The 22,742-nt window shown below is 41.5% G+C and overlaps 1 protein-coding gene across 1 annotated transcript in view; it reads right to left on the reverse strand.

Moving 5' to 3' along the window:
• Window positions 1-490: 490 nt before the first annotated feature.
• Window positions 491-22,742, reverse strand: part of pcbp4 (poly(rC) binding protein 4) — a 61,373-nt gene continuing 39,121 nt past the window's right edge. The window contains exons 9-13 of the mRNA XM_071916340.1: window positions 19,843-19,884; window positions 19,567-19,645; window positions 16,802-16,857; window positions 7,123-7,292; window positions 491-929 (exon numbers count right to left, since the gene is read on the reverse strand). Of these exons, the coding sequence (XP_071772441.1) occupies window positions 491-929; window positions 7,123-7,292; window positions 16,802-16,857; window positions 19,567-19,645; window positions 19,843-19,884 (786 nt within the window). The remainder of the gene's footprint in view (window positions 930-7,122; window positions 7,293-16,801; window positions 16,858-19,566; window positions 19,646-19,842; window positions 19,885-22,742) is intronic.

Consider the following 22,742-nt stretch of genomic DNA (forward strand, 5'->3'; position numbering starts at 1 on the left):
GCTAGCGGCTGGCTGTCACACAGAGGTTCTTAGTGATCCATCAATCAGTCAACAGTGATTGGCAGCTAGTTACAAGTTGGGCACTATGATGGTTCTTTGTGTGAGTTTACACCGGAAACGACTACTTCTTCGCTTGCAGTTAATTTAGCACTGTTCGCATTTAGCGTTAGCATCAACCCTTGCGTTGCCCTTTGCGTTGTTGCGTACATTACTTGTGTGGACTATGTAACCGGCCTAAGTTACATCCAAAATCATACACCTTCCAACCATCCCACTTTGACATTTTCTAAACAGGCAAGAGGGAAGGAATGAGAGAGAGGTAGAGAGAGAGGGAAAGAGAGTAAGAAAAAGAGTGGGATTGAGAGAGAAACAGGGAAAGAGAGTGAGGAAGAGAAGGAAAAAAAAAACTGCCCTTCCCGTCTGCAAAGCTAGCCTCATCCCCGCAGCTACCTGTATGAAACAAACTCATTCTTTCGTTCCTCCCCCTTCACTAGTACGGCGCAAACTTCTGTCTCTCCGGCTTCTTCATCCCGTTGGCCGACGAGATCTTGGCGGTGTAGGAGGCCAGGGCCGCCGCCGCCGCCGCTGCCGCGTGGGCCGGAACCTGCACGGCCGCCGTCGCCGCCGTGGGGATCGAACCGGGCATCATTGGAGCTCCGATAGCCGCCGCCGCTGCCGCGGCCGCTGCTGCTGATGCAGGGGGGGTGGAGAGTGCCAGGTAAGGGATGGATTTCACTCCCAGGAGGCTGGAGAGGGGGAGGGCGTAGGGGGCGCCCAGGATGGGAGCGTGGGGCAGCGCGGCGCCCATCGCTGCCAGGGGGGAGGAGGAGGAGGACGAGGCGGGGGGGGCGGGCTGGGTGAAGCTCATGGTCAGGTCAACGGGAGACGGCATGGAGGAGGACTGGGCGGTGGATTTGGCGGTCTCTAAACTGGAGGGAGGGAGGAGGGAGGGAGGGAGGGAGGGAGGGAGGGAGGAGGGAGGGAGGAAGAGGAGGGGGAGGAGGTGGAGGGAAGGGAGGGAGGGGAAGGAGGGTGGAGGGAGGGGAAGGAGGGTGGAGGGAGGGGAGGGAGGGAGGGAGGGGAGGAGAGGGGAGGGGACAGGGAGTTTTGGATGGAGAAGGGTTAGAGGGTTAAATAAAAGACATGTTAAAGAAATAAATCGAGAGTAAAAAAAAAACAAAAAGAAAATAAAACCAAAACTAAAAGGATATTTTGGAGAGTAAAATAAAATGAAAGGAACTTTGACAAAACCAAATCATAAGACAGGTGTGTTTTGCTGGAGGTTGCAACAGATTATTGTAGGGGAGTTCGCTGTACGGATGGGGGGTGTGCTGTATAAGTTGGGGTGATGGCTCGGGAGGGGGCTTAGGGAGGAGGGAACAAAACCGTTATAGATACATTAGGATGGAGGCTCTGTCAGAGACCAGTCTGGTTCAAACACAGCAGGAAAGAGAAGCACAAAAGACCATATATACACAACAAAGACTCCCTAACCCTAGCACTCTCCCTGCTCAATTTCATTAAATATAGCAGGCATAAAGTTCATAAATGTTCTTGCAAGACTAAAGATCATCTTTCTTTGTTTTCGTTTGGAAGAGGATCGTCTCTTCAAATATTCAAACTTGGCTTGGGAAGGGGGTTTAGGAAGGAAGAAGGGAGCAAAACGGTTATAGACATATTAGGATGTTTCACATTAAACACAGTAAGATTGAAATTCATGAGATTTCTCCTATTGTAAAACGCATGCTTCTGTAACTGTACCCTCACCAAGTAACACTGCTTTGTATTTACATCTTCTGCCCAAATGCAGCACTTTCTATCCTCAATTTGCTGTGTTTAAAGACAGTAGGGCTGAAGATCAGGGAAGGAAGGAGGAAACAAAACTGTTATAGACAGAAACAACTGTTATTCTCAGAATCAAACCCTATTTCAAGTTTAAAATAGTAGAAAAAAGCAAAGGTTAGGGCAACCACACTGACAAACAGTCTACATCTTACACACACCAAATGTCACACTACTACACACACTCTGTCTTCATTTTCTTTAGACATAGTTGCACTGAAGCTGTGAAAAGTTCTTGCAAAACTGAAGATCCTCAATGATGCTTTCATTGTTTTTTGGGTTTTTTTTTTGCTGATGACATCTTGAAATATTCTTAGAGCGATGGCTTCAGGAAGAGGGGACACATGAGAACAGGACTTCCATTATCTTATTATCATTATATTGTTATGTTATTATAGATAATGAGATAACAGACATAACAGTGTGCTATGTAAGTATTTTAAAGGATACTAACTGCTTTTTTCATGTGATGCTCACATGGTCCTTGAGCCTGAATGAAGGCTAAATATTGTTATTTGTTTGCCCTTTAGCAGCAAACCAAGCCATGCATTCCAGTTTTATCTGGTTCTTAGTGTGTGTGGAGACCAGCCACCTAATCTGCACATGAAAAATCACACACTGTCACATGAATTATCCGTTAAGTAAAGAGCAGCATGAAAAGCATTAACACCAAGTTTAAAACAGCTGTTTGTATATCGCTGTTGCTGGGTGAAAACCTTGTATCTCCAAAAAGTCAATTTTTTCCCGAACCAAGAAAAGCATCCTTGTTTTCAGCTTGACCATATGTATTTTTTGAGTTTATCTAATTGGTTTTGAAAAGCCCTCATGAACCCAAAAGGTGGTTGAATTTTCTCAACTGATAGAGGAGCATGAAATCCTTCAATTGAAGTTAAAACATGAAAATCACCAACATTTGAGTTATGCAGTTTTCACCTGACAGTGATGATATAATACAATTTTGTGGAGCAGTAATGCTGTGTGCAGGACTACTAGAATGTAATAATAACTAACTATTATGCCATAGTAACTCATCGGCTTTTGGAGTCTTGTAAACCAGCTGCTTATTCCCTTACAACATTATAAACATTAAACATTCTCTGGCAGCCATCTTAAATGTAACAGCCAAATGAACAAATGTTGATTTGAATGGAAACACTCATTGTATCCACTTTAGTTCTGGCTTCTTCCCTTTCTCTTTCTCTCTGCTCCACAGACTTTGGAGGAAGCATTGGTGTCTGACAGCTTCCCTGATTGGACAAGAAGGTCCAGAGGGAGTGGAGCTCCAAGGCATGAATAATCAACAGCAGATAAAAGGGAATCACGCTCAGATCAGTGCGGTCATCCTCCATTTGTCACTGTCACAACAGACAGAGTCGACACAATGCAAATGCACCGCTGAGAGTTTTCTACTGGAAGGTCGTAGCTGTGTAATCTCATGCTCCAAATTAAGGGCAAATTGATTTAAGTGTGTAAAATGTTCCAGTTGATACAATGCAAATATATGCTTGAAGGTTTTTTATTGGTTGAGGTGATATCATGCCTTTCTTTCGTATCGTTTCATTTTTGTTAGTGCAAATAAAAAAAAGTAGCAAAAAAGTGAAAATCTCATGCAGACAACATGCTGCTAATTGAAATAATGTCATCTAAGGCTGCTTGATAGTGAGATTGTCTTACTTTTTTAAAAACAGAGCAACAGTCATTGCATTTTTAAACAATGACTGACAACACACTTAGCAGCACAAGCCATACTGCTGCAGCAAGTGAGAAACACAAAAGTACTCAATTTGTATTGTAACTAGTTACTTTTTAAGGGAAATAATGAACTAAAGTAACTAATTGCTTTTAAAAGTAACTGTCAACCAACACTGTACACAAATGATGCAGTCCCCCTCACAGCCAGTCAGTAGCATAACGTTGCGTTGTTTTGACCTTACACTGTAATTTTGATGCCAATTTACAATGGTGAGATGCATCATTTCCCTGAGTTTCATCAAAATCCGATCAGCAGTGTTTGAGAGATGATGCGTGACACATGGACAAACAAATGAAGGATGTAGCGCCTCTCTTCGGCCAATCATTGTAATTGAATGTGAATTGAAGTGAGGTGCCACAACATAGTGGTGAGATGCAACATTTCCCCAAATTTTGTCAAAATCCAATCAGTGGTGTTTTACAGATATATGAATAAATAAACAAACAGAAGGAGTCTGATCCCCCAAGTATAAATTTCTTTTAACATGTAAAATATTGCAGTTGACGCTACACAAAATCCACTGTTGAGTGTTTTCTCTTCACTGTTGAGCTGTGTCTGCATCTGCATCACCTGATCTCAGCACATTAGAGATGATTAGCCCTCCTCAGCACTTTGATAATGCGAGATGCATTATACATGTAATTCACCTTATAAATGTAAATGTATTACAAGCCAAATTACCCAGCAGGGATAATTCACTGTGATGTTCACTTGTGGAGACTTGCATCATGCGTAATGATTGACAGTACAGCTGTGTTTGTTGTGCACACAAGTGGGCGAGCTCATAGACATGCAGGAACACGCGTGCACACACACACACGCACACACACACACACACACACACACACACACACACACATACAGCAACAACAACAACGACAAAGGGGACTCATAGCTATTCAAATATGGCTTTTGATTTCAAGTGTTTCTATGTGATATTATACAAATATTGCAACTTTAAAGCTACTAATTAGCAGCTTTTCAATAGTATAATACCCTTTACACTTTCAATACATTCTATTTGATCAAGGAGAGCAGGCAGCGACTTTTGATAACTGCTGCTTTTTAATGTATTATAACTTACAAGGAAAGCCTCAGAAAACAGTAGAAACACTGCCTGAAAGACAAAATCCTATTTTACTCAATATCACGGGTAGTTTCAGCCAAACAATCTGACTGACTGATCAAAGACGCTTTCCAGCTGTAGAAACTGTGTAATAACTCCCATAAAGTGCTTTTATTGGTTACTATGCCAACTCCTGTATTAACCACGGAGCTAACCAGGGATCTTCCTTCTTTTCTCCTGGATTTTCATTCTTACATGGGAGAAAGCTTTTCATACAGAGCACAGGCCTTGTAAGAAAGACCAAAAAAACCTAAAAAAAGACCTATAAAATAACACCCTCGAGGGCATTATTCTGTCTTTTCTGTGGCACAATGGTGATGTGGCTAGGTGCAACCGAGTCATACCTTCTCTGCAACAATACTAATAATACTCTCTTGCTGCTATATTAATAGACAGAGGTGAAAAGTAACTAAGTGCATCTAATCAAGTACTGTATTTACAGTAAGTACAGTTTTGAGGTACTGGCACTTTACTTGAGTATTTCCATCTTGTGAGACTTTATACTTTTCCTCCACTACATTTCAGAGGGAAATCTTGTACTTTTTCCTCCACTACATTTATCTGCCGGCTGGAGTTACTAGTTACTTTGCAGAATAAGGTTTTACATGCAAAACAGACAATAAGCTCATAAAATATGTTGCATTGTTAGAGTTTAAACTCCCCAACAGTATATGGAGCAGTTAGACCGACAACATTAAAATACTTCTTACAAGTTAATGCTTCAATAATTTAAAACTCTGAAAGAATGAGGACTTTTACTGTTGATACTTAAGTACATTTTAGTGCTAATACTTCTATACTTTTACTTAAGTAAACTTTTGAATGGAGGACGTTTACTTTTACTGGAGTATTTTTCCATTATGGTATTGTTACTTTTACTTAAGTAAAGGATTTGAGTACTTTTTCCACCACTGTTAATATAACAGTGGTTAGCATGCATAGCCCCATACAAGCCCTGTGAGTTCATGAATACTTATTAATGAGTCCTGCAACTATCAACCAAAGTGAAAATATTTTACCATTGTGATGTGATTTTACTCAATTTCAAATACTTAATTTAGCTGATGTTTTCTGGTCAGCCAGTGAGAGACCTGGCCAGGAGAGAGAGGACGGAAATGGAAAAAGCTTTCACCCTGCTGTCTTATCGGTCTGTCTGCTGATTAAAAAAAAAAATAATGGGAAAGAGTGTATTTGTCATGGATACTTCAGCGTCAGTCTCTCACCTTTCCTGACCTGACATTTCAGATTGAATGAGGCTGACCCACCGGTACATTTGCTTCAGACGGTGTGTGTGCGTGTGTGAATGTCGACCCTTATATGTGTCTGTGTGTGTCACTGTGTGCGTGTGTGTGTGTGTGTGTGTGATTTGCCCAACCTATTCTCCCCTGTCAGTGGCAGGAAGAGTGGCAAGTGAAATATCAATTTCATCCCGACTCCAATCATGAATTTGCATATTCATGGCCATGGCGTCTTGTATTAAAACTGCCTGGCGGGCTTCCATGTATCCCATGTCTCTCACACCGAGAGCATGATTAAATGTCTGGATGAAGGAGAAACTAACTTGGTCTTTACATTAGGCTGAGAGGTACGGCTTAATTCTTTTACAATTTAATAATTCTCTGGTGATAAATCCTACAGATGGACTGATTGTAGAAGTCCCATTTTGCACTTGTGCTGCAATATTGCTCTAACCGACTGAAGAACTGTTGGAAAAAAATCAAGTTTAGATCTCTTTGCTGTTATCAGAAGGCACAAAACATGATCTGGCCACCAGTTGTTTGAGAGGCATGAGTTTCATATTATTTCTATTTCCATTTTTATTTATATATCTTGTTGTTGCGCTTCTGAAGCTTCAAAACATTGTTGACGTTGCACATGTAAGATGCTTCCAATCCTTCTATTTTCTATTATTTACATTACGTCATTTACGTCATTTTATTTATGTTCGTACATTATTTCTATTCAATTCGACTGAGCAACATTCGAGAGAAAATAGGCTGCAGTGGTTGCTATGGTACCAGTGGAGGAAAGATACAGGACAGATGCATGATGGGGGAGTTCGAAGATGATTATCGCTTAAAGTCACTTAAATTCTGATGATTTGAATACTCATCATTTGCTAGACAGAGTGGAGAAAATATACAGTAAGGACTACTTTCTTAAAGTCACAATGAAACTGCATTTTGAAAGCATCTTGCTTCCTTGTTGTGATGTATTTCGCGGGGAGGGATCATTCAAAAGTTAAACCAATGGAATATCAGTTAGGGAGAGAGTACTTGTATTTGTTCACCTGGTTAATTTTGATTCTTACCATCATTTGATCAGGTACAGTAACATGTCATGGTAACTGCTGCTGAAGTATCTGTTCATCTAGTTCCTCCTGGTCAGTTTTGATGCTTACCATGAGGTGATCAGGTACTGAGCCAGGTTGATGGCTATGGGTGTGCCAGTGATGGTGACGTGACGGTCACTGGTGCTGTCTATCTGACTGCCGATCTTGATCTGGGCCCCCGATACCTGCCGGATCTCATTTATCTTGGTGCCCTGGCGACCGATGATTGAGCCAATCAGCTGCGAGGAGAACGAGAGAGAGAGAGAGGATTAAGAATAAAGAGACATTTTAAAGCTGCCATGTGTAGCATCTTGTTTTTCTCAAAATCAAGACTGCACTTCCCATGAACCTTGTTGCTTGTCCCTGCTGCCCCTCGCTCCATGTGCGTTTGTTTTAAAGACCAAGGAGAAGGATAAGAGCCGATAACAGCTCTTCACAACAACCAATATGCATTATAACGAGGTAAGCTAATAGTGAAGTAGAAGTGGTTTCTTTCCATCCATCTGCCATTGCGAGAAACTCCGAGAGTTTTAGCTCCATTTGCTCTGGAAGAACAGCGTCTCTCTTCCTGTTTTGTGCCGTAAAGCAATCCAGCAGATTTCTTGCAAAATCCGACCCGGTGTCACACAATGTAAAATGCAGAGTAGAGCCCGGTAGATGCTGCCAGTTGTTTGTTATCAGTAATTATACTGATTTCTCAAAATCTAAGTGGTAATGATTTATTGATGTTAAACTCTAAACATAGCACCCTTTAAAGTACCTTAGAGTAAAAAAAAAAACAACTTTACTTGTAGGACTAAAGATGCCTCCAACAGATGCACAGAGGCTAAATTGGCTTGGTTTGGTGAGCAGAAAAGAGGTGCGTCTCCATCTGTCCGCCTCTTTAAGATGTTTGTTTATCTGTTGTGTTGGTCCCATCTAGGCATCAGTCCATCTCTCTCTGTCTGCACTAACATTTGATCTATCTATCTATCTATCTATCTATCTATCTATCTATCTATCTATCTGTGCATGTCTGTCTCAGTATATGGAATAGCAACAGGTGGTGAACTCTGACTCATCTTCCTGCCCTGGGCTTAGAGTGTGTGTGTGTGTGTGTGTGTGTGTGTGTGTGTGTGTGTGTGTTATTCTAGTCCCGGCGCGGGGCCTGTCACAGAGTAGGTGTCACAGTAACAATAGATGCATAGTTGCTGCGCTCGTCTCGGTGTCAGGTCAGACCAGGAATATCTCTCGTTACCTCTCTCTCTCTGGCAGGCTGGCATGAGGCTGCATGGCTTCAACATGGAGTGTGTATGGAGCTAAATCGCATACAAAAAACCCCGGGTGGTAATGCGATTGCGACTCCAATCCGTGTACAACTCAGACAGAAACTTGATAGTAAGTAGGTAGGTAGTGTTGAAAATAATAACTTATCAAAATGGCTGGTGAGGAAACAAGCGCGCCCGGGTATCTGCTGTCATTTTGCCCTGAAGAAACTATTAATAGTAATGGCACTGCTGCATAAAGCTGCCTCTCCTACAGTAAACCTGTTGTAGACTACTTCTCTCTCTGTTTTGAAAAGTAAGAAAAATATATTTATACATAAGTTAGTTCCGGTCGAGCAATTTGATTGGACAAGAGACATTCCATGAGTGCTGATGTACAGTATAACAGCACTGGGACGCTGTACTGTATGTATCACTCCGCTTCACAGGTGTTCTAATGTAACCTTGATTAGGCTGCGTTCACACATAGCGTTTGCTTGTGTGGAGAAAGCTCTGCCTGGAGCTTCTTGTGAGGAGAAATAAAAAGTGGATCATGATAACGTCATCTGACGTTAGCTGAGTAGCTGCTAGCTAACCAGCTGGTTAGCACTTCTAGCAGAGAATACAGTGTTGTGCAACAAACAAATGCTTACCAGATATTCCCAGTACACGTCCACACAAAACTCTAACTTAATTCGCACCTAGTAGCGACAGCGCAAATATGGAGACATTTGACCTTAATTATGAACGGTCGGCCGAGGCGGAAGGTTGGGAAGAAAGTAAGCTGAAATCGTCTGTGCTAACCTCAAAGTAGCTAGCTAGCTGACAGTCGGGAAACAGTTTACCTGTTGCTTGGCAACACTTGGTAGGGGAATCCTGAGGGAACTGTTTTTGTTGGCGGAGACAAATAACAGACAAAAATCATCTGTTGTCTCAAATTACCATTACTTGATGAATAGCTTTGTTTATGCAACTGTTGTATAAAAGCAATATCACACTCGAGGCCGTGCTGTTGTACTGTATATCAGCACGGCTGTGATTATCTTCGACCGAATCACAGCCGTGCTGATATACAGTACAACAGCACTCCCTCTCGTGTGATTTTGCTTAATTAACAACAATTTCCTGAGCACTTCCTGTCTAGTTAAAGGCGTTAAATATTATGAGAGGAAGTGACAAGCGGGCGAAGGAGCAATCCGACCTGAATGCGAACGCCAGAGAAAGTGTAAATTAATCAAATTAAATAATAACAACAATAATGTGATTCTTTATTGATCCCCGTAGGGAAAGTCTCTGTAATGAATCAATGTAAAGGAAACTAATTCAGCGTCGTTGCGGCTCATTAGCCTGAAATTTATCACTAACCTCCCATTAAGGGACACGGTAACAGGCAATAAATAAAGCTAAGGAAACAAGAGATGAGTAAATACTGTGATTGTTTACTAGTAATTACTGATTTGTTTACTTGTAAAGAAATGTAATGAGACAATAATGAGTGGATACTTTGCAGCAGAAGGCAGTGATCAGTTTCAGGTTAATGAGCTGTCATGACAGTAAAATAATTCTCTTTTTGTTTAGTCAGTGTTTGTTTGGGAGGTCAGAGGTCAGAGGTCAGGTACAGAACAGTGATCCTGGAGCTGAGAGGGATTGAGTCCACTGAACGCTACTCCCATTTAAAATCATTTCAGAATGAAACTCTTCAGTTGCAAATGTGACAGTGAAGCAGAGGTTGGAAAAAACGTAGTACAAATACTTTGTTACTGTACTTAAGTAAGATTTTCAAGTATCTGTACTTTACTGGAGTTTTTCTTTCACTGAAGACTTTTTACTTTTGCTCACTACATCTCAAAAGCAAAATCTGTACTTTCTACTCACTACATTTTCAAAACAGACTCGTTAATCTCGGGAAATCATGATATATTTTCTTTCTTTTTTTTTTTTTTTTTTTACAATTTTCCGCATCAGACAGCTTTCATCCCGGAAGCAGCTGATCAAGCAGCAAATGTGATTGGCTGCTTGTACAGCAAAGCGACACCAAAAAGGAGGAAAAGTTACAGAGAGAGAAGAAACACGAAGAAGAGAGAAGCAACAAGAGAACAGAGAATTAATGTTAGTGATTTGAGCTGCAGACTCTTTCTCATCTGGGATTCAGAAATCAGAAACCACTCAACAGAAAACCCCCGTTTAGTACTTTAAAAATGCCTTTTTTAGAAGACTACTTTTACTTTTATACTTTAAGTAAATTTCAGACCATGTACTTTTATACTTTGACTTGAGTAAAGGATTTGAAATGGTACTTTTACCAGGGTATATTTTAAGCTGAGTATTTGCACTTTTACTTGGTTAAGGAGTTTGTGTACTTCTACCACCTCTGCAGTGAAGACATAAATTGGTACAGAGGCAGATCGCTCCATCCATCCTCTCCACTCTGTTAGCTCACTTTTTATTTCTCTCCCTCTTCCTCTATCCACTTCCTGTGTTCTTTTTATCCGTTTATGACCCAGATCTTTCCTTTATTCTTCATTTTCTGCCTCCTCTTCTGCTCTCTTTCTTTGCTCATTTTCTTCTGTATCTTTTCTTCTGTATTTTGCATGCCTCTTTTCTCGTTTTCTTCTACCACCCTCTCTCTCTCTCTCTCTCTCTCTCTCTCTCTCTCTCTGCACCACAAACATTCCTTTCCCTACAAGTCATTTGGCCAACAAGCTTCGATGTAGATCTAGTCTGTGTGCTGCAGTGGGCTATTCATGGAAAGGGCCCTGATAATTTAAGTGTGTGTGCGTGTGTGTGTGTGTGTGTGTGCACGTGCGCGCCAGGGTAGCTATAATGGCATTGGGGGAGACAGAAGACAAAGTGCCAGCTGACAACAACCAGGTCAGGACCATTTGTGTGAAATCCACCTTTAGCCGCTGTTCGACCTCACAAACGGCCTCATTGAATCATAAACTGCCTCTTGTGTGCCATAACCAGCAAAAAGCACAGTCAATCTGAATTTCTCATATTGTCGGGCGACCGGCGAAATTCTCGTATCTCCGTTCTTTTCTTTTTTGTATTGTAATCAGACATGTAGAGGAGTTTACTCGCCTTTTTACGCTGACATGAATACTACAAAAATCATGGTATATAAAAAACAGTGAACATAAAAATAATATAAAATACTGTATAATATCATATAAAAATCATAGTGCACATTATAGCGCACATATCCAAATGATCTAAATGATCTAAAAGACAGTAAAACATTAATAGATTTTTGGAAAATCTATTAATGTTTATATTTTTTGTTTATATCGGTAGTTGTTGGCCTTATGATGATTACCGACTAGAGGTTATAGTTTACCCACCTTTTGATTTACAATACATTACTGACTACAAACTTGCTTACTTTACAAAAGTATATAAAATGTATAATGGCATTAGAACCTAAGCTAACCATGGAGAACGAATGGTAAAATCGTCTAAAAAGCACGGGCGTCACCGGGGAAACCAACCTGGTTTCACACTTTCTGTAAAGTTGATTGCTTTGGAGATGTGAGGTTTTCGCAGGACGGCCAGCGACACGCTGTCCCCCTCTGAGCGGCTTTGTGTAAGTGCTGTTGGGTAAAATCAGCTTGAAGCTGAAGTGGAGAGGAGGAGGAGGAGGAGGAGGAGGAGGAGGAGGACGGAACGAGGGCTATTTTTGGGCGATTCCCTGCTGCCCTTGTAATTTGGAAAGGGTTATTGAAGGAGAGAAAGAGAGAGAGAGAGGGGAAGAGGGACAGAGGGGGCGTGGGGGTGAGAGAAGACAGAGAAAGAGAGAGAGAGAGAAAGACAAGGGGAGAGAGAGAGGAAGAGAGAGAGAAAACGAGAGAAAGAGCAAGAGAGAGAGAGAGAAAGCTTGATGTTGAGGCTCTAACTGTGAGCTATAGGATGCCATTAAGCTGCTCTGCTTGGCCCTGCTCACACACACACACACACACACACACACACACACACACACACACACACACACACACGCATACACTTGCCTTAAGCCTCTCTCTGCTCGTGTGTCTCCTGTCCTCTTAGGCTCGCCATATGTGCACGTGTGTGTGTGCAGGAGCGTTTGCTGTTTGTTTGTGTGTGTGTGTGTGTGTGTGTGTTTGTGTGTGTGTGTGTGTGTGTGTTCCCCTGCATTCTGAAACTTCGCAAAAACATGAATGGGGGCTCTAGGGTCATGAAACTGATTCTTAATTCATACTAGAACAGTAAAGGTCTCAGAGAGGCCGCAGACGGAGAAGGAGAAAAATGTAAGTTCACGCCAGGAGCCGCAGACGCTTCACAGACGCTGATTAGCTTGTCAGGTCGTTAGGCGGGATTTACGAGGAAAACGCTACCTCACGTCCTTTCCAACACTATATACAGCTCATCCAAGATGGACTGGTTTGAAGAGAGGCTAGCGGAGCAAGTTCTGTGGTACGCACGGTGTCTATGACCCATCTTACAGCTACTACAAAACATGTAACCATGAATTCCTGAGGAGAAAATGTCAAAGTCCAGAAAGTAGCAACCCCTTAGGGACAGATTTGTTAAAAAAAAGAAGAAGCGAGCTCAAGCATAAGTAGTATACCTAAACATAGGTAGGGCGCAATACTGTAAATCGTAAATGGTTCTCAACCCTCCCAGGGGGTCGCAAGATGATTTTGGGGGTTCGCAAGATGATTTATGGGATTGGAAAAAAGTATATTTCTACTATAAAAATTTGTTTTCATGTGTATTTTTCAGATTTTTGCTTTTCTTTCTTGTGAGATACTGAATAGTGTTCAGCCTCTAGGCCTCCTCTGATAATGAATCAAATGAAACAACCTGAAAAGGGAAAATCATTCTGTGGTTGAACTCTGCACGCTTGTGATAGGAGTCGCGAGAAAATATCCCTTCGTTTTAAGGCGTCACGAGCCAAAAAGGTTGAGAATCACTGCTGTAAATGACTGGTGTACAGATGATTCTGTAAATCAATCTGCTTAAAAAGCATCATGTGAACTGTCAATTATAAAATATACAACACACCAAGAAACAAATCAATTATGAATATGAACAACACCAACACTGCAGCGGTGAGGCTTTCATTTGGTAGCAGTGTTATGTATAATTTACTGTATTCTGTTGTGTTTTGTGTCCTGCTTTATGTTGTTATGTGTATGTATTATGTAAAAATAGAGAGAAGAACAATGGGCAAGTTGGCCGTGCTCTGAACCATCGCTCTCCCATCGGTGTTACTGACACAAATGACATTGGAGCACAGCCCCGGTCTACAGTGTGTGTGTGTGTGTGTGTGTGTGTGTGTGTGTGTGCGTGTGTGTGTGTGTGTGAGAGAGAGAGAGAGAGAGTGCATGTGGGTGTATGTGGAGAGTACAGACATTACTGCAAGAGAGAAAGAACAGTATGTGTTCTCTTCACATGCCTGGATGTGTGTGTGTGTGTGTGTGTGTGTGTGTGTTCTTGTACTTCTATCCTTATTAGAACCAGCTTGAGTTTTAGACCTTCGAAGTGATGTCATTTGGGCAGGAGTTTATGATTTAGATTAGATTTTGGTTTAGGGTTAAAATTAGAATCAGGATTAGGTTTAGGTTGGGGTTGGGTTAAGTTTAGGCATGTAGTGGTGTGAGTTGATGTTAGTTATGGGTTAGGGAATGAATGTAGTCAATGGAAGGTCCTCACAAGTGTAGGAAGTCAAACGCGTGTGTGTGTCTTTGTCCTCCCACAGACAGCGCTGATGACAGACTGGGAGCCGGTTGCTGTATTTATCCCACAGTGTTTTGACTGTAGGAAAGCAGCACTAAGCAACCACACATTGACAGACTGAATGACTGACTAACACCCACTGATGGATGGACAGAGAGAGAGAGAAGAGGAAGGAGAGAGCAAAGGGAGGTAGAGAGGGGAATATATAGTCTCGCATCGCTGTGTGTTAACGGGGAAAACACACTCGCTGGGTTCCCATCCAGCACCGCATATTTGTGAATCGTCAGTGAACCAAATCTAAACCTCTATTTTGTATTTTTCATTAAACTGTCATGATGTTAGCCATGCCGACTCACATATTTGGGCTGTCGCTGCTGTCAGCAGCCTGTAAAACGCTAAGAAGTAGTAACTTTGTAAAGTGAACAGGAATAAAGGGTGAGGTAGCAAAGCGAGTCGGTTTGCTGTTCGCTGCATGTCTGTGGATGGCCTGCGTATATCAATGACAATGTTTATATGTACATAAAAAATAGATGTGATTATAATGTGATTCAAAGAATAATGCCAGTAAGGGTGCGATCACACCTACAGTTTGTTTTCTCTGGTCTGAACCATAGTGTGAAAGTTTATTTTGTAGCATTTTTGTATTTGGTTCGTTTAGGTTCACACTGACCAATTATAAGCAAACGAGGGATTGTAAACAAAAGTCACATGACTCACAAGTAGCTCGTTTATTGGACAGAGTTTTGGTAACCTGCTGTTTTGGTGGTGGGAGGAGTCAAAACAAATCCTATTCCAATCCCTGTAGCTTCAGCTAAGAATTAGGGTTATGGTTATGTATGTCTGATTTTAGTCTGATTTTAACAGAGGCCTGCCAGAGCATGTAGTATACGCCTTTATTTTTCTTTAACTTTTCTCCTTTTTTTCCATTTCTTTAGTTGGTGATTGCTCAAATTGTTCTGTCAGCTTTTTGTCATTTCCTTTTGTATACTCGCAATAACCACATGTCAAATATAAACCAGATTATTAGAGGAGGCGTCACTTTACAGAATCATGTAAACGGCTTAATTGCACTGATGTTAATTGCACTGATGTCTTAATCTGAATATTGGCAATAGTCGCATTACTGTGCCCATATAAACACAGTCATTAAGAGGACAACACAGAGGGAGGTATTTGGAGGAGGGGTGTGTAAAGCATAAAGCAACCAAACACTGACTGACTGAATGACTGACTATGATGGATGGAGGGACAGAGAGCGGAGGAGGAGGAGGGAGAGATGAGCAGGAGGGGGAGGTAGGGTGGCCAAGCGGTTAGAGAGACTGTCTCATAAACAAAAGGTCAGCGGTTTGACCCTGCAACAGTCAACACGTCCATCAAAAGCCCTGTGTCCTTGAGCGAGACGCTGGACTGTTAACTGTTTGCTTCATTGTAACTCAATCTGAAATATTAAAGTAATGGTAGAGTTACGCTCAAATTCCAGTAAACATGTAGCGCTGCGTTGCCGCCAGCGCCGTGTCAATGTGTTGCTGTAGCGCTTTCACAAAGTGTGTTGTTTTGGAGGAGGGCCATACAGGGGAAAAGCGTGTGTACCATATTCATTAATATGCATAAGTATAGCTTTGGTGTTTGTTGCAAAAATGTAAACAAACAAACTACAATGCAGCCACAAACTGCAGCCAGACACTAGTATGGCAGGTTACAATTATCAATTATCAACAAGTATGTTTGCTACTTTGAAGAATGTGTAATTCAACATCATAGACTCTGTGGATTGCCAACAACCAATTTCATCTTCATTTCTCATTACGCTTCCATCGGACACAAAGCAACGCCAACGCGAGAGACACTTTCATTTGATTTGAAAGGAAGCATTCCCTCCATGGCTGATGGCTGTGTGGAGCTTGGGGGGGGGGGGGGGGGGGGGAGATGGGATGAGAGTCCAGGGAGAGGAGGAGGGAGGGAGGGAAGAGAGACTGAGGCTGACTGACTTTGATGTCACGCTCCACCCGGACTCACAGAAATACACTTTACACACTGCAGAGCGATGGACTGACACGAGCAGGGAGAGCGGGAGGGGAACGAGGGGAGAAACAAACTTCATATAGGCAGACAGGGAGCGAGAGCAGAGGGATGAGGGGAAAGAAAGAGAGAAGGAACACACACATTCTGGAGATGAACAGTGGCGGCAGGGTGGCCCAGTGTTGAGAGAAAGCATCCCGTAAACCAGTGGTTCTCAACATGGGGGTCAGGAACCCACTAGGTGGTTGCGTGATGATTTATGGGATAGGAAAAAAACATATTTCTACTATACAAATTTATTATCATGTGTATTTTTTCCAGATTTTTCTTTTTTTTCTCATTAAATACTGAATAATTGAATGCTCGAGACTGAATTTTTAGTCTCTTTTCCTGCTCACTCATAATAAGTCACTCTAGATAAAAGCATTAACTAAATGCCTAAAATGTAAATGTATATGGGGATAGAATCAAAGCTAAAAAATCAAATGTGGAAGAAGTTGAGAAAGCGATGGTGCAAAAGAAAAGTTTAAGCAGAACAAGAAGAGCTGAAAACTTCAAGAAGAACAAAAACAGGAAGATTACGTGCAGGTGTGTGCACGTGCTTTCGTGTGTGTGTGTGTGTGTGTGTGTGTGTGTGTGTGTGTGTGTGTATTTGCATGTGGTTAGAGCACCATTATGGAGAATTACGGCCTCACACCAGTGCTTTTATTGGCGGAGGACAGCAGGCCTACATACGTAGCTACACAGTGGCTGAGCGGAAATGAGTTTTTTTTCCGCTGGGTGCTTACATCATTTGGAATGAGGAGCTCCTGAGACGTGGTTTGGGAATTGGCATCCACCCCTCCTGAGAGAGAGAGAGAGAGAGGGAGAGAGGGAGGGAGAGAGAGAGAGTATTAGTTTAGCTGCACGTCTTTAAGATTGTGTGGTATTTCTGCTTCATTAGGTGTAGGTGGAGGAGAGAGACAGGAAAGACAGGACAGAGAAGGAGGGGGGAAGTGATAGAGGAGGAGAGGTAATGTGAAATAAAGAAGCATAAGGAAATGAGAGAGAGAGAGAGAGAGAGAGAGAGAGAGAGAGTTAGAGAGAGATATTGCAAAAAAGGGAGAAGGTAGAGAAGCTCTCAAATGAGTACAGACCAACGGGTGAATTCAAAGTTTGTCATACAACAATCAAACACAGATTTAAACCCTGAATTCTACTCTTGGTCCAGTCTGAAACCCTTTAGTATAATAAGACTGAAGTTAAAATGGAGTCATGGTGCAAGATTTTGACAGGTTTCTGCTCTAATTAGGCAATTTTTCTTTCTTTCTGTCTTTCTTTCTTTCTTTCTTTCTTTGCTCCTCTCCACAGGGAGTGGTCACAGCTAGCTAAACCAACACTGCCTCTAATAGAGTGTGTGCGTGTGTGCTGGCAAGTGAGTGTGTGTGTGTGTGTGTGCGTTTGCTTCCGTGTGTGTGGTTGTGGGCGTGTGCGTGGGTGTGTATGCGTCTGTGTGTGTGTGTGTGTGTGTGTGTCTGTGCATTTGCACTACCACGACTGATGAGTTTTATACCTGGGACATAATGGAATAATCAGCCATCCATATCCCCAGATGATAATTTGCTCTTCTTTCGCTCTCTGCTGTGTGTGGTTAGCATTTGTTTGAAAAATTACATGACAAAGCGGCCGTGTCTTTTTAACAGTGGTGTACTCATTCGATAAAATATGCACAGACCTGACAAAACATAGCCAATATTTGACATGTTTCGCACTGCATTTGTGTGAAAACCTAATAACTTGAGTCACTTTATCGGAGCTGAAAAGTTTCCTTGTTCCTCTGTTTAATGGCTCCATGGAGCCTCATGAAACCCATTCAAAACACATTTTGTACATTTTGGGGCCTTTTGGTGCGCTGGATGCCGCCACATGTCACACGCTTGATAAAGGTAAGATAGGATGAACTTTATTGACCCCTGAGGGAAAATTGGGTTACTGCAGCAGCAAAGAACAGAGTATGTGTTGGTAAAAGGATATGAATATAAAGGTAATAGGTAGTATTAAAACAAAATAAAACATAAAAGATAGAGCATCTTCTTCTAAACATTTCTACTGGCTAAAAAGTATTCTCACATAAAGGCTGTTGGCAGATTTGAACATTTACACCGATCTGCTGTTTACAGATTCACAAATTTCATGTATGTATGCAAAGAGCATACATGCAAAGTGTGTAAATGTGCAACGTTGTCACATTATCAGATTTGCAGAGCATATAGTATCCGCAAGATGTGCAAAATGCAGCAGGGTATCGTAGAGAATAGGAAGAGCCTCAACACCCGGCTGAAGTGTCTTTGAGCAAGACACTGAATCCTGTGGCGGGGGCAAGTAAAAAGAGAGTTTCTCCTTCAGGGATCGAGAGAGTCTCACAAAAAAGTGCTTCACATTATCAAATTAATGTCAAAAACATAGCAGCTCATGGGGCTGAATCTAATTTTTCTCTTTAATTCCTGGAAAACATCCAGTTTGGAGATATAGGACGGATTCACCTGGCTGTGAAGTTTAAACAAAAACGATGAAAAACAGCTGTTTGCATTTTCAGATTTATAATTTTTACCTTTGAGTCAATTAGCACTCTCTCTTATCCAGCGCAGCTTGCAGCCTAATTGATGGAGCCAAAATACACAGGCGAAGTTTGGATTCAGAGAAATACTTGACAGTCAGCATGAGAGCCCAGCTGGATGCTCATAATAAAAACTAACAGACATGAATGAGATTTGAGAACTCCATAGCAAAAATTACACATTTAATATCTTGTGTATTGTATTGTGGATTATTATCTTGTGTGTATGTAAAGAGTTGAATGAGATTTTTTGAAATAATTGACATCTAAATTGACATCATTTTACACAATGACTGATAGCAGAGGAAGAACACAAAGGAAGGTGCTTTTTAAAAGAGATTTGATAACTTAAGACCGCGGCTGGCAAAATGATTACACTTTTACAAATTGGATCTTCTATATTTTAGATTCAGCGAATGATGAAACTCAAGGTAATGATTTAGCGTTTTGGAATAGAAGTTTTCTTTTGTTAAAACAGAGTTGCTCTAGTTTTGTTTTTGTGTTTCAGGGGAGTTGAAGACGAAAACTGAAGGGCTGCGAAAACAAAGTGACTTCAAAGTCAAGTGTGTACTGACTGAAAAACTGATGGAGGCTTACACAGATCAGCCCGCTGACAGCCTGTCTCCACTGCAAAACACACACACACACACACACACGCTTGAAAGCACGCACAGACACATACACATACACAGACCAACACGTACACACACGTACATACACACACACATAGATACATGCAAACAGTTGCGCGCGCATGCACACACACCATGTACAGGAGTATATACAAGTTGACTGTCAATCAAACACACACTCACACACACACAGACACATACACACACACACACACACACACACACAAACACGGCATCAAAAATTCTCCTTCCCTTCTTCTCGTTTTCCTCTTTCTCCTAGAATGTACACAGGTGTGTGTGTGTGTGTGTGTGTTAGTGTGCATACCAGACAGAACTTGCGTAGCTGATTGGCTGATGGGAGCCAGGCCCTGTTGCTGCATCGACAACTGGTGGAGCTTGGCCAACTGAGAGAGAGAGAGAGAGAACAGAAGAGAGAGAGAAATAGAAAGAGAGAAGAGAGAGAGAGATTGGTGGAAACAGATACAAACAAATGAAGAGGCGGAAAAAAAGAAGACAGGAACAGTAAATCATCTGATGAAGACAAACTGAAGACTCATGGAAAATATCATCAATATACCAAAGTAACTCGGTCATTTCTTACCTCTGAATGTGGAATGCCATACTGGCTCTGAACTGCGTATGTCTGAAACAGAAAAAAATAATAATAATAAATTGAGGTGCTACAGTACATGAGCAACCCTGTACTACACATTTTTCATAATTCTACATATTTCATATAGATACAGGAATGTGAGTATCCATAAAAATGTAATTTGATGGTGTCATGGGATGGCATTTTCCGTGATCTTTGAATCTAATAACTCGAAACCAATAAAACAACTGGAAAAAATCCTTGGAAAATGCAAGTAAAATGTCAACTTTTGCACAACCTAAAAAGTCAATTTCTGTATTTTAAGTTGAATATAAAGATAAACATCTTGTTTCTACAATATCATGCGGATAAATGCGTCTCCACGCTCTAGTTATCACGGAGATACTGAAAGAAAAAAAAACATCTAAGTGACTAAAAAAAATGACTGTAGAACTACTTTAACACTATCATCTGTCCTCGCTGAGTCTCCTGTGCCTCCTCCCTGTATCGTCTTATTAAAGCGTCTGTGTTTATCTCGCGGAGATCACGATTTAAAGGGTTTTAGAGGCCTTCGCAAATCCCAAACTGAACTTCAAAGAGAATGAACAGTTCCATAGGCAATGAGGCAGGCCGAGGGGCTGGGGGAGAAGAGTGTGTGAAAGTGTGTGTGTGTTTGAGAGAGAGAGAGAGAGGAGGGGATGCAGAGTTGGAGTGTGTGTGTGAGAAAAACTTTGTATGTATGTGTGGGTGAGGATCTGCATTTGTGTGTCTCCCCGAGGTTCAGCACACCTTATATAAGAGATTTCAGAGTTGTTAGCCTTGCTGCAGACTGCATTGCCACTTGCTGCTGAACTTTTGACTCTTGATGCTAACTCAGGCTGAGAGACGAGAGATAGGCTGTTTGCGGTAGAGAGAGCTCGGACCGGAAACAAAGCCGGATAGTCGACTCAAAGGCGCTGCAACGTTACGCGACCGAGGTCTGCTTGGCCTCCTTGATATTACAGAGTCTCCTTGATCTGCAGATATGGCGGTAAATATTTATAGAGGGTGGCGTCAACACTGCATGCCAGAATCCAAATGGTGCATGCAGGCGCTAACATAAAAAATGCCATACACTCATAAAAATATTCATTAGCGACTTAATACAGCATGAATCAGAGATGTAGCAGGCAGGCGCTGCTCCAGCACTTCTGAACTACAAATTGGACTACAATGAATCGCTGTCGTTGTGTGAAAACCTCGTAACCCCAATTTTGGTGATTTTTATGTTTGCACTTTGAAGGATTACATGGGTTCAATAAACTCTCCGACCTCTTGGGCTGGTGAAACCCTTTCAAAACGCATCGGATAATGAGAAAAATTCATTGTCATCAAGCTAAAAACAAGGCTGTTTTTCCTTGATCTGATTGGTCCCCTGGATGTTATAATGAATCTCCTTGGTGTGCCTGTAATTCAGTATTCATGACGGTTGATGGAGCTCAACATCAATGCAAGCATGCAAGCGTGATAATGGCCCTTTTAAACTCAAACGTAATTAATACATCTATTAATTAAAAATGCAGGGATCTCATGAATATTCATTAGTGTCTTAATATAGTATGAATCAGGAGATGCAGTGTGCCGGCACTTCTGAGCAACAAAGTGGACAAGGGCTTCTTCCCAAAAGGCTGTATGTGCGTGTTGGAGCAACTTGAAATTCTCTCAGCAATATTTCTCAAAAGTTCATTTTTGGAGTCCAACTCCACAGATGTTCCTGTGGCTCAAAATGGCCGTCCATTCTCTTAGTGAAGGGTTGGGATCAGAGCTGTGCTCTCTTTGGTGAGATGAACAGAGGCAGCAGTGGATTTAGGGCTGCTGTAAAGAAGGGGCAAAATTGGGGTGCATGGGGACCCTTCTGCACTAACAACCCAAAATCTGTTGCAAAGGTAACTTGTGCAGATTTCTTTATATATATATTGTGATAACAACCATTGTAAAGCACTTGTGATCTGCTTTCTACCTATCACTCTCCTCCTCACCACTTTTGATGTGTAAATTGCAATCTACTGGAAAATACTTTTTTTCTTGAGGGGAATTGGCTTATAAAAATAAGTCCATACTCACTTATTTACTAATCTACTTATTTAGTTACTCAATTACGTATTTACCCAAACTTAAATTAATCACTTACTGACTTATTCAACCACTTACTTGCCTATTTTCTTATTAACTAACTTATTGATGTACTGTACTTACTCACTCACTTACTCAGTGTCTTACTTAATTATATACTCCTTGAAATACTCTCACACTTATCATTTACTTGTTTACTTACTTACAGTATGTACTCTCCAAAATGCTCACTTAGTTGCTAACTTACTTATTTACTCCCTAAAATGCTTACTCATTCAGTTATTTACTTACTTCCTCACTCACTTACTGACGTACTTATTTTCTGCTAGCATTAAAACATGTCATCCCAACTAATTTCACATTGATAATATCAATAAGAAAATCCTCACAAGTATAATCTTTAAATAAAATTTTATAGTAATCCCAGGAGCGGCCTGTGACAACTGCAGATGAATCTGTCAAGGCAACGCAAATGAGTGTAGACTTTGCCAGAGATTACACCCAAATAAATGAATCCTCCTGCTGATGCCCTCATATCTCTCTCTCTCTCTCTCTCTCTCTCTCTCCATTACTCCCTCCCTCTCTGCTTTCCCTCAGAATGTACTCTGCATGACTGTAAATAATGAATAAAAAGCATTAATCGCCTCGCACAACCACTTAACTCTGCACTAACCCTCTTTCCATCCCTCCTTCTGTCACTCTCCTTCCCCATGTCTCCCTCTTTCTCCCCAGCCATCCAATCTCTCTCCATCCCTCCTGCTATCCTTCTCCTCCTTTATCCCTACACATGCCTTTCT

The sequence above is a fragment of the Centroberyx gerrardi genome, chromosome 5, assembly GCF_048128805.1.
Source record: "Centroberyx gerrardi isolate f3 chromosome 5, fCenGer3.hap1.cur.20231027, whole genome shotgun sequence".
NCBI lineage: Eukaryota > Metazoa > Chordata > Actinopteri > Beryciformes > Berycidae > Centroberyx > Centroberyx gerrardi.